Source organism: Zymoseptoria tritici, chromosome 4 (assembly GCF_000219625.1).
Source record: "Zymoseptoria tritici IPO323 chromosome 4, whole genome shotgun sequence".
In the NCBI taxonomy this organism is placed as follows: domain Eukaryota; kingdom Fungi; phylum Ascomycota; class Dothideomycetes; order Mycosphaerellales; family Mycosphaerellaceae; genus Zymoseptoria; species Zymoseptoria tritici.
Genome location: NC_018215.1, coordinates 1,414,299 through 1,426,365, shown reverse-complemented (window position 1 = coordinate 1,426,365; position 12,067 = coordinate 1,414,299). Strand labels below are relative to the sequence as shown.

The 12,067-nt window shown below is 54.0% G+C and overlaps 5 protein-coding genes across 5 annotated transcripts; 2 read left to right on the top strand and 3 right to left on the bottom strand.

Annotated features, from left to right (window-relative positions):
* Window positions 1–1,619: 1,619 nt before the first annotated feature.
* On the top strand, window positions 1,620–4,118 carry MYCGRDRAFT_109112 (uncharacterized protein; the record flags this gene model as incomplete). The annotated part of the gene is made up of 1 exon (XM_003853372.1): window positions 1,620–4,118. The coding sequence occupies one exon, from the start codon at window positions 1,620–1,622 to the stop codon at window positions 3,867–3,869; it is 2,250 nt and encodes a 749-aa protein (XP_003853420.1).
* A 1,494-nt stretch (window positions 4,119–5,612) lies between these two features.
* MYCGRDRAFT_109111 (glucose-methanol-choline oxidoreductase) lies at window positions 5,613–7,544 on the top strand (the record flags this gene model as incomplete). Its single annotated transcript, XM_003853373.1, has 1 exon — window positions 5,613–7,544. The coding sequence occupies one exon, from the start codon at window positions 5,613–5,615 to the stop codon at window positions 7,542–7,544; it is 1,932 nt and encodes a 643-aa protein (XP_003853421.1).
* On the bottom strand, window positions 7,540–8,738 carry PRS4 (phosphoribosyl diphosphate synthase; the record flags this gene model as incomplete). The annotated part of the gene is made up of 3 exons (XM_003852942.1): window positions 7,540–7,732; window positions 7,783–8,602; window positions 8,668–8,738. 3 exons carry the CDS (start codon window positions 8,736–8,738, stop codon window positions 7,658–7,660), a joined length of 966 nt encoding a protein of 321 aa, XP_003852990.1.
* Window positions 8,739–9,013: 275 nt separating this feature from the next.
* MYCGRDRAFT_104155 (40S ribosomal protein S6) lies at window positions 9,014–10,171 on the bottom strand (the record flags this gene model as incomplete). Its single annotated transcript, XM_003852941.1, has 3 exons — window positions 9,014–9,310; window positions 9,366–9,539; window positions 9,640–10,171. The coding sequence occupies 3 exons, from the start codon at window positions 10,093–10,095 to the stop codon at window positions 9,215–9,217; spliced, it is 726 nt and encodes a 241-aa protein (XP_003852989.1).
* Window positions 10,172–10,320: 149 nt separating this feature from the next.
* Window positions 10,321–11,986, bottom strand: MgABFA2 (putative alpha-L-Arabinofuranosidase; the record flags this gene model as incomplete). Its single annotated transcript, XM_003852940.1, has 4 exons — window positions 10,321–11,260; window positions 11,317–11,446; window positions 11,499–11,513; window positions 11,563–11,986. The coding sequence occupies 4 exons, from the start codon at window positions 11,984–11,986 to the stop codon at window positions 10,321–10,323; spliced, it is 1,509 nt and encodes a 502-aa protein (XP_003852988.1).
* Between the last annotated feature and the right edge of the window lie 81 nt (window positions 11,987–12,067).

The following is a 12,067-nucleotide window of genomic DNA, read 5'->3' as shown; positions in this document are numbered from 1 at the left end:
GCGACGCTACGCGCATACATAGCTTATACTCGACGTTCCGTTGTTCTAGATAGATCTTCTTTTCGGTAGCTTTAGAATTTCATATATTCGGATCTGGACCTTTGTGACGGCCGAACAGACTGCACCTTTACGCGGTGGCCGTCGTAAGTACCTTCCTTAGAAGGGAAACTAAGATAGTCTGGAAGAAACCTCCTCGAAAACCTCTCGAATCCGCCCGAAATCCTTCTCGAAATCCGCCTCGAAATACGAGCTACAACAGAATAATAGCACGATTCGAACGAATAGCCCTCTACACTACGAACAAGAAGAAGAAAGAAGCAGTCTACTCTGCCCTATACGCGCACCTCCTTAAAATCCGAATCGAAATCGCATATCCCTTCTCTAGAGACTTCGTCGCCCTCGAAGGAAGCATATATACACTTTAAAGAGCTAAAACTCGGTAGAATCTACAACTCTGCGATTAACCTGCGTAGCTATATACGCTAGAAGGCGGCATATAGTTCTACAAAGGCATATTAAGGACAAGAGAAGGCAGCGAGTTAGATAGCTGCTTTTTGCGCCTTTACGCTACATCGCCTTACGCTACATCTCTTTCGAATTCGTAGCGTATATACGAAGCGGAAGGATCCGCTAAAAATTCTACAAAAGCTTAGCGCGAAAATTCTGCAGCCTTAGGCTGCAATACTCGTTTAATTTCCTTTGTCTCGCATTTGTTTAAAGTCCTTTAGCATTGCCTTAGGCACGGGGTCTCCCCTAAGGTTAAAGAATACCGAAAAATCTAATTGTAACTAGATCTACTGCTTTGCCTTTATAGCAAAGCCGTCCTACATAGTCTTAGACTCCGAAAGGACGTAAATGGAACAAACAAACAAACAAACAAACAATCTGGACCTTTGTGCGCAACTTCGGTTTAGACCCTTACAGTAAGTAAGAGCGTAAACACCAGAGCGACACGGCCAAGAGATATTGCACAGACCATACGCGTTTTCACGCTTTACCGGATTAATTCACTTACAACATACACGTAACCTTCCGAATCCGGTGGTTGCGTGGCCTGGCAGTGTATACAGCAAGGCCCTGCAAAAAAGCTCTAATGGTGACGTCGGCTGCACACCTACTTACTCCACCTCCCACCTGCACTCACAGCTGCGACTGCATGCGCAACAACTGTACGCAAACGAAAGAAGGCATCGCGTGTACTCCCCTCGTGAAGTCGTCTCCTTCCGGTGTGAGGGTTCGACACCGGAAGATGGGATCGCTGCGACGTGCGATACCGATATCCTGCTAATCGCCCGCTCGCACAAGGCTGCGTGGCTTGCAATCAGTACTTCCCTACGCCCCTTCGACCTGCTATCGTTACTACAAGACCATTCACCGAGCGTACCACTTTTCTGACAATCTCCCTCTCGCTGACCACTGCTCTTCACTTCCGACAACCTAGCGACCACCGACTCCAAGGACGAGTCTCGAGTGCTGTGCCTCGCCCGGCTTCCAGTAACGCCATGACCGTCGCCCTGGACCAAGTCTAACCTCAATCTTGGGTCGCCAGCACTCTACATCTTGCACGCTGCGGACTGTACGCTAGTGTTGCACATCCTAGTCCTCCTGAGCCCGCCAATATGGGAGACCACTCGACTTCATCGTCTGGCACGCCAGTCAATTCACACCCGCCGCCGCCGACTGTCCAGGACTTTCAAGAGCCTTTCATCGCGCCCAACTCGCGACCGGCGGCTTCACGCTCACCATCTCGATCAAATGACGATGCTTCTGCGCGAGCTCAGCCGCGAGGCACTCGATCACGAGCCAACTCACGTCCCGTTGTCCACCAACCGCAACAACCAATTAAAGATGTTGTCAATACCGCGTTCGACAACTCGTCGACCGCGAATGAGCTCGATCCGGCGTTTATGAAGCGACTCACCGAGCAGGTCACAGAGCAGGTGATCAAGACGCTACAGTCGTCCAACATCGCCATACCTCCATCACCTGCCATATTTCCGATCGACGTCCCTCTGCGATCGCCATCGCAAAGCTCGCCAATGCAGCACTCGACCGACTCCTTTCCTCCCAGGTTCACTCCGCCTTCACCATTACATGATCGCGATGCTGGTCTAGGACCCTCGAACGAACGCGCGCCGTCTGATGCTGGTAGCAACTACAGTAGACGGAGCTGGGAGAGCGAGGAGAGCAGAGAAAGTCAGCAAAGTACTCAGAGTAGCAAGGAGACACCTCGGGCTTCGCATGTGGGAGCGCCACCACGCAGAAGCAAGACCATTGGCTCAACGAGCACGGGAGAGCCCGCATTACATACGAACAAGTCGCAATCACGGCGGAGAGACAGTGGAGCAGATGCAACAGCTCGAGTAAGAGAGGCGGCTGCATATTTCAACGATGCATCACAGAGAACTCAGCGCCCGGCCTCGGTTCCCGAGGATGAGGAGACCACCACGCTGGAGAAAATCTGGCAGCCACTGTTTGACGGTACTGGATCTCCGACTAAACGGTTAGGCCAATTCTTGAGGGGTTTGGCCAAACACTTGATAGAAGACTACGAACCGAAAGGAAGTCTTGTGGTGACGCCTCCGAAGATGCTCCAGTTCTTGAACGAGACAAAGACTGCCAAGGAGTATTACCCGTGGGATGTCATTTTTGGAGGCAAGCTCTCATCTGCGTCAATTTCCATTATGTATCGGAAAATGCTTTGCCAGCATCATCTGGTCCAGCAACAACCTCAGGAGCCGCCTAGCACTCCTGGCTTGACTCCCGTCGGCTTCGAAGCATTCATGACATGCGTGATTCAAGCGCACCCAGACACGGAGTTCGAGCGATTGGCGAAAGCAGTCCAAAACATGCCAATCTCAAACGCTGATGACAAGTCTGAACGATTTCCAAAGGAGTTGCCCAGAAGACTCCTGCCACGACAGCCAAATGTTCAGGCAGAGCAAAGGCTGATCTCCAGTCTCAATCACGAGCCGGTCCACGTCCCGCTTCAAAGAGGTGCATTTGCCATGCCGCCACCTCCTCCGGTTCCGCCTTTGCAAAGCCTCTTCGTCGAACGGGAGCGCAATCCGTACTCGCAGGCGTCGCAGCAGTCAAATGCGTTCGACGACGAGGATATCAGCCCACCGGCCGTTCCAATCGAGCGCGAGCGAAAGCCATACTTTGGGAAGGAGGGTATGGGCAAGAAATATGAAGCCGGCGATGAGCGAGACTCGCGAGACTACAATCGACCAGCAACCAGCCAATACAGACCGGAAGCGAGCGGCAGTCGTTCCTCGCGCGCCAACAATCCTGCATCCTCTGCCCTCCCGACGGAATATAGCAGTATTCCGTCGTCCACCAGGAGCCATAGAATGTCTATTGGTGCACATTCGGGCGCTGGAGGAAAGAGTTCTCGACGTTCGCCACCACGTGGCGGATTCGCTCGTAGCGATCCCATAGACGTCGGGGCTATTCCACCTTCGCAGTATGCCTCTAATCTCTATGGAACGTCATTTGGCGCTCGCGATCGCTTCACTGAGGACTTGGACGATGACGTTGCTCGTCCACACAATGTTCGTCGCCCAGCAGACAGGCACGCGAGTGCCACTGAGGACGAATACAGCAATAGTCGTCCGATCCCTCCACGCAATAATCCGCCACCAAATCCATCCGGCTACGACTCAGCATACGCATCAGGAGGTCCACCACCACCCAACGGCAACTTTCCACATAGGAATAGCGGAAGCGCGCAGGAAGGCGAACGACGACGAAGCTGGTACCAGAGCATGCCTCCTGGCTCTGGTTCCATGGCGCCTGGGGGAGGAGGCTCTGATGGCTACGGAAGTTACGCAGGCAATGGTCCAATGTACGGCGCTTCGGGGCACTAGAGAGGCCGCGAAAGCTCGGGGAGTGGCAGTCTTGCTCCTTCGTCTCGTCAAAATAGCGGCGACGACATTGCTGGCGGCATGTACAGCCCGTTGCCAGCTCGCTTCTTGGCTCCCGCTTTTGCGAGAAGACACAGCGGCGAGAGTCATCCTCCGACCGGCAGCAGAACTTCCACGCCTCCGCTAAGCTTTCGAGGCGGGATCCTGTCGGGAGGAAGCCAGACTCCGCCAATGTCATTTACCGGGCTTTATCCGCCCTCTCCACTGCGGAAGAACAGCTCTGATCGAAGCAGCAGCACCGAGCGCGCGAGGCGTGAACGGCATGCGCGGTCAAGTCTTGGCAATCGGTCTGAGCAGAAATGATTTCCATTGGACGCTGAATTTTGACGATGATTTACACGACTCTAGTACAGTGGTGGTGGACATGGGCTTGTGCCCTACGATGACTGCTCTTCTTGATTGATCGATTGCCTGCACGCTGCCATTCGGTTCCTGCGTTATCCTGCGTTCTTCTCTCTCTCTTTTCCTACGATCATGCACATCATTCGTTTCTGAGCGGGCGAGCGAATTGTTTAGAGATACCCCTGAGCTTCTATTGTTTTGCATGTACAGTATTATCTTTGTGGATATACAGACATGGTGACGACGTTATCCTGGCATGTCCGTCTTCCTACTTTTACTCTACGGCCACACAATCAGCTCGAATCCCCTCGACGGCATAGTTCCAGGTCCATGTCCAGCACGACGGATGTCAGCGTTCCGGAGTCTGGACTCTTCAAAGTCACAAATTCGCAAACTCTCCTTAAGCGAAAATGAGCTGACACCCCGTTAACATGGGTAAGAAAAGTCAAACATGCTTCGACCGCGTGGACGACATGGATCTCCTCGTGACCGAGGCATTCACTGACTCTCAACTGGCAAGGAACTGCCACGCGGCGAAGGATTTCGTCGTCGCACGAGGAAGACCGATGCTCAACAAAGGCGAAGTAGTGACGCGACACACCCAATTTGGCATGTATTGGAGTTCATCTGAATGTCCACCACAAATCTGTCTTGCCCGCGTTGTGATGGGGAAATGATAAATACCGAGAACGCAGTGGCTAAATACCGAACTCTGCCCCCCCTTCCGTCGGCGTATGCGCTAACATGGAGTTCGGTATTTAGCCACCGCGTTCTCGGTATTTATCATTTCCCGTTGTGATGCTGGGTTGATGCTTGGGGAAAAGTTAAAAGTAAGGCTCATTCGTGGCAAACAGGGATGATCGAGTGGTGTTACTCGGCGTGGGCACCCTGTGCAAAATGCCGGCTGACGTTGGTTAGAAAACCGGAAGAGGAACGATGTGGGTTTCAACGACAATAATGAGAACGACGGTATGCTCAAGCCGATGAGTCGAATTGAATCACTTGGATATCTACTCAGGCCATCTGCCGGCAGGTGCTTGATCTTCGCTGTTGTGTCCTTGCGAGTCAAAGTCTCCTTCTACACATCCCGGCGGTTATTTCAAATTCGATTGCAAGGATGTCCCCAGGGTGGACTCGTTCCCACAGCCCTGGTTAACACCGCACCTCGCGATGCTGACACCAACCATTCCAATCTCCGTGGGGGCCTGTCCACTTTCGAACTCGCTCTGCGCTTGATAATCTGCTGGCACTGGCGGAGGTGATGAGATCTGAACGCATCTCGACTCCACAGTCCACCACACACAATCGTTTCCGGCCCTTCAGCCATTGCGCTCGACAGTGACCATGGCAGTGCACTCGCTGTTAGCATCACTGCTTTCGCTGCCGCTTGCTGTCGCAACGTTGGCCGCGGACAAATCGCCTCCGAAGGGTGGAATTTCACATGTCCAACACCCTCGGGACATCAACACCACATACGACTACATCATCGTCGGCGGCGGGACATCCGGACTGACAGTAGCGAACCGCCTCACCGCACATGCACACGTCTCGGTTCTGGTGGTGGAAATGGGACAGATTGACAATGGAGAGCGCGTGCTGCTGCCGTACACGACCAATGTGAACAGCTTCCATGACCTGGCTCCGGTGACTTCGATGCCCTTGAAGCACCTCTCCAACACACCATACTTTGTCGCTGCAGCAGCTACAGTAGGAGGCGGCAGCGTCATCAATGGAATGTTCTTCGATCGCGCAAGCGCGGCGGACTACGACGCATGGGAGCAACTGGGTAACCCAGGCTGGGGCTTCGATGACCTGTTGCCTTACTTCATCAAGTCGACGAATTGGTCCGTACCCTCTCCAGAGATCGCGGAGATGTACAACTATACCTGGGATGAGTCCTGCTGGGGACAATCCGGTCCCATCCATTCCAGTATACCGCCTTTCCAATGGCCCGAACTACCGACTTTCCTGCAGGCGTGGCGCGAGATGGGCGACGACATTCGCTTTCCTGAGGAAGGAAATGATGGTTCCGGATTGGGTGTCATGTGGGTGCCGAGCAGCCAGGATCCGACTACGCAGACTCGATCGAGCGCCAAAACAGGGTACTACGATCCCATTGCGGACAGGTCGAACTTGCATCTTTTGACCCAGACGCGAGTCGAGAAAGTGAACTTTAAAGGCAAGACTGCGGTCGGCATCACCATGACCAGTCTCTTGGACAGCAAGACCTACAAGGCGAGCGCTAGAAAAGAGGTGATCATGGCGGCTGGACCAGTTTTCTCCACGAACTTGCTCCATAAATCTGGTATCGGTCCACGAGGCATGCTGGAAGCGGCGGGCATCGAAGTCATCGAAGATCTTCCAGGCGTAGGGACGAACTTCCAAGACCATCCTGCTTTGTACATGTACTGGGACCTCCTCAACGACACCTATCCTAGCCCAGGACTCCTCCAGTCCAACACCACGTTCTTCCGAGAAGCAAGAGATGAGTACGACAAGTCGCGTAGTGGTCCACTCATACAGCCGCACGGGAACAACGCCGCATTCCTGAGCCTGCGCACAATCAGCCCAGACGTAGACGAAATCGTCGCGCAGATCGCGGCACAGGATCCATCGCGATACCTACCCGACTCCTACGACTTCACATCAAGGATTGGATACGCAGCGCAGCACGCAATCCTCGTCGACAGACTTGGTGGTACCAAGAGTGCAGTGTACGAAATGACGTTCAACGGCGGGAAGATGGTAGCGAATGCCTTTCAGAAACCGCTCTCGAGAGGTACCATCGTCCTCAACATGTCTGATCCTCTCCTGGGTCCGCAGGTGGACTACAATACGCTGGCGAACCCGATGGACGGCATCATCACCGTCGCGATGCTCAATTACACGCGGAAGTTCTATCAGACTCCGAGCATGCAATCGTTGGGCGCGAGCGAGACGATACCGGGCCCGGGATATGTCAGCACCGAGGATATTCTGAAGCAATTTCAGCAGAGACTCCTGTCTCCGTCGTTCTCGCACCCTTCGTGCTCAAATCCGATGATGCCGTTGGCGCTGGGTGGTGTCGTCAGTCCCGAACTTCTGGTTTATGGAGTGGAGAGGCTGAGTGTGGTGGACGTATCGATCATGCCGATGATTCCAGCAACACATTTGTGCGGCACAGTGTATGCAATCGCGGAGAAGGCCGCCGACTTGATCAAAGCAAGGAATTCGGAAGGGGATGTCTGTGATACGGGACCACCGTCAAATTGTCGAAAGCAGAAAGGCGGATCTTGAAACCTCAATAATTGTTCAAATGCAGTGACTTGTCAGCCCATGCTGCTATAGGCACGCCTCGCGTGCTTTCCCGAACGCCGTGAGCCCAAAATGTTACTGATGTCGCTTCGTCTTTAGTCCACCGGTGCGTGCTTGAAGAGGAATGATACACTTTCGCCATTGTGGGTCCGGCGACATGCTTCCGCGAGCTGTGATCTGTCAGCATGAGCGTCGTGGTGTAAATGCTACCACTACTCACTGTGGGGCTGATGTCTATCGTCTCGATCCTGTCACACAACTTCTTCTTCTCCTCATGCGGCACCGTGTTGGTCGCGACCAGCTTCGTGAGCTTGCTCCCATTCAACTTCTCGATAGCGTTACCGCTAAGGATTCCATGTGTCACTATCGCGATCGCCTCACTGGCGCCATTCTCCATCACAACATCGGCGGCTTTGACCAAAGTGCCACAAGTATCGGCCATGTCGTCCACGATGATCGCAATCCGTCCCTTCACATCACCCACGAGCGTCATGCGTGAAACCTCACCGGGTTTCGAACGCTCCTTGTGGATGAGCGCAAATCCAAGGTCTAGTCCATCTGCGATGCTGGTCGCTCTTTTTGCTCCACCCGCATCTGGAGACACAATGACGCAGTCCTTGACTGGCAGGTTCTCCCTGATCCAACGCAGAGTGGACGGCTCAGCGTAGAGGTTGTCTACCGGCACATTGAAGAACCCCTGAATCTGACTTGCGTGCAGGTCCATTGTAATAACGTGGTTGCAACCCGCCGTCTGCAGCATATTTGCCATGAGCTTGGCCGTAATAGGAGCTCTACTCTTATCCTTCTTGTCTTGTCTCGCGTAGGGAAAGTTCGGCAGCACAGCTGTGATACGGCGCGCTGAGGCAGTCCGGCAGGCGTTGATCAGGATGAGGAGTTCCATGACATGGTCGTTGATGTTGCCGGGCTCGGTCGATTGGATGATGAAGACATCCTCGTCACGGACGGACTCGCCGATGGAGATGCTCGATTCGTTGTTGGAGTACTGTAGGACCATGATCTTGGCCAGCTCGATCCCGAGTCTGTCGTATGGCGATTAGCTCAGGCGCTGCGGACTTTCACATGCGGACCAAAAGATTCTGCGCACCGATCAGCCACCAGTTTCGCGAGCTGCCCGTGACTGTTGCCAGTCAGGAGCTTGATCGAGTTGGTCGCCATGACTGCGCGACGACACTGTGCGGGTATGCAGTGCGAAAGAATGGAGTGACCGGGACATGGTGAGAATAAGAAAGTCTTCGAGATGTGGTTCGGGAAGCTTGAACTTTGGTATGCCCGCTAGCGGGGTCCTTGGCGTTGAAGTCCCAAAATTTAAATGGTGTTGTACACGAGCTGATGATGGATTGAGGGAGAGGGAGTGTGGCTTCACGGTAGACCGGCAAGGGCAAGAGAGATGATGCGAAAGCATGTGGCGAACGAGAATGGGACAAATTGAGCATGCCGGGAAACGATTTTTGGTGGTATCTTAGGAGCGGCGCATTGGCCTGCTCCAATTCCAGACTCTGACGCCAACGCCTTCTACCACTGTAGTGTCCGAGCTGGACGCTATCGGATCATGATAACTGTGAAGACTCGCCAATGCCCGACCATGCATATCCCGCCTCCTTGCGCCGTGATCGTCTGACAGAATGCCACGTCTACTTGCGCATGCTGGACGCACGTCTCTTGCGGAGCTCGGCCTGCTTGGACTTCTCCTCGTTGACGCGCTTGTGAAGAACCTGGGCGTACTCGTTCTGTATTGCTTGTCAGCAAGTTGATGATTGTGAGATGAAGCATGGCGCAACTTACGGCAGCCTCCTTGACCTTCTCGGCCTGGCGGCGCTTGAGTGCGATGCGGTGGCGCTTGTGCTGGAGACGCTGAGGAGTGACGAGACGCTGAATGCGAGGAGCCTTGGTGTATGGCTTCGCGCCCTCCTTGCCCTCCTTGGGCTGGACCTCACGACGGATGACAAACTTGCGGACCTGCATTACGACACGTCAGTAATTGTAGGTCTCAGACTCAACCAGCACCGAGAGGTGGGTTGGCGAAGAGGAATAGAGCCTCGTAAGAGAGGGAACTCACATCGTCTTCCTTGCTGAGACCGAAGAAGCGGCGGATCTTGCTCGCACGCTTTGGACCCAAACGCTTGGGGTGTACAGTATCCGTCAGACCTGGGATGTCTGCGTCTCCCTGCTTCACAATGGCCAAAGCCAGGACGGACAAGTCCATCGCGACGATGCAACCACGGACCGACTTCCTCTTTCTCTCGCCAGTTCGTCGTGGGCGGTAGCAGCTGTGGCCGTCGGCGAGGAGGAGGCGAACACGGGTTGGGTGCATGACACCCTGCTTCATCGGGAAGCCCTGCTTGTCGTTGCCGCCGGTGATGCGGAAGACGTAGCCCTTGAACTCGTCGCCAACGCTGTCGCCGGGAACCTCGTGACCCATGCGGCGGTCCATGAAGACGCGCAGCTTCTTCTCATCTTCGATGTCGATGAGCTTTTGGGTGCCGTTGGCCGGGAAGGAGATGTTGAGCTTCATCTTGACTCGGTGCTGTCAAGAATGTGCTGCGGCGTTAGTTTGGTGGTGGTGATGGTCAGCTGGCTTGGAGGTCAAAGAATTGAGGTCGAGCGAAAGCGAAATTTGGCTGGAGTGCGCCAAGGATGGAAGGAGCCCCGAAAATATGCGGCTTGCACGTGACCGAGAGAACTCGTATGGATTTCGGTTTGTTGACAGGGCATCTACCTCGATGATTCCTAGCATACATTATGCAACCTTCCATCGCAGCATGGTAATGCTCGACTTTGGAAACGAGAAATTGCCTTGGCCGTCCCAGTCACGCTCATCGATTCCGACAGTACCCTGCGTAATGCTGTGGACTTGAACAGCCTCACCGGATACCTGCGAGATGCCATCCAGCTCAACCTCAAAACTCTCCTCCAAATGCACATTGACCACGACCATGCTCATCCAGCCGTCATCGCTCTGCGCAGCGGACACATCCAGCCACGGTGTGTCGCAGGCTGCTCTCATCCACTTCGGCTCCGTTTCACCCTCATAAGCGGAGCAGCTGACATGAGCCGCAATGAAGGTGCCTCTCATGTATTTACAGAATAGCAACAACGGCCACCAAGTCGTCTGTTTCCGGAGCCCACCCTGGGTCGTCATCAGAGGCGAGATGACATTCACGCTCTGCGCGATATTGGCCATCCCCACGTACTTGCTCTGCCGGATGAACACATTCAGCCATATCGCCACAGCCAGAGCGTCCGAGTGCGTGTAGTTCTCCTCTCCACCCAGCTCCCCCGGGGCTCGTACCGGATCCCATACATTCCACTCGTCGAAGCAGATCGTTTGGCGCGGGACCGAAGCCGGCACATTGTTCTCGATACGTGCCAGGTCAATCAGTGAGCCGGAAATCTCTATCGCTCGTTCGGCCGATCGTGGAGCTAACGCATTCTTGACTGGATCCTCCGAAGCTGTGTAGATGTGGATCGACTGCATGTCGATCAGGCTTGCAGTATTGCTTCCACCAAGTGCATGCTGGTCAAGCTTCAAGCACTCTTTAAGGACATGGTAGTCCCAGCCGGAATGACCCGTCTCGCCGCACAAGATCAACACGATGGATGGATCAAGCATCTTCAATGCTTTCGCCCACTGGTATGCCTTCTTTGCGTAGTCTTCCTTGGTCATTTGCTCGACTTGCCTGGGATTCCGTCAGGTCTCGGATTCGAACAGAAGCCAATCCAGTGCAGCTCTTACCAAGGACCCCAGCACTCGTTGCCGAGCGCCCAATACTTGACGTTGTATGGTTCAGAGTGGCCATGCTGTCTTCGCAAGCTTGCATAGTAGGTGTCCTGCTTTGAGTTGCAGTACTCCAACCATGCGAGAGCTGCCGTGGGTCAATTTCGGACTTCGTCTTCAAGACGCTCGGTTCAACATACCCTCATCCAGTGTGCCTGTTACTTGTCAATGAACGCATCCATTCGGCCGGAAAGACTGCCCTACCTGTCCCAAAGTTGAGAGCAAGATACGGCTCCGTGCCCACGACCTTGCACCATTGCATAAACTCATCCGTCCCGAATTGATTGCTCTCAACACCCAGCCAAGCAAGCTCAGGACGTTTCGGCCTCTTTTCTCTGGGTCCAACGCCATCAAGCCAATGATAAGTGGCCACGAAATTGCCTCCTGGATACCTCACGACGGGCACATTCAGCTCCTGCATTGCTTCGATCACATCCTTTCGGAATCCATTCTCGTCGATGAGATGTTTGTTGGGATTCTCGGGATCGTAAATGCCACCGTAGATACAACGTCCCATGTGCTCCGTGAAGCCGCCATAGATGTTGTCGTTGATTTTGCTGAGCTTGTGTTTGGAAAAGATTGATATGCTGGCTTGCTGGCCAACCTCCAGCTCTGTGAAAGTTGTCATTGCGGACGGACTGCTGATTGAACTCCAGGTGCGAACGAAGCGTACAGTCCTCGGACTGTTGATGAAAGCGAATACGCTACA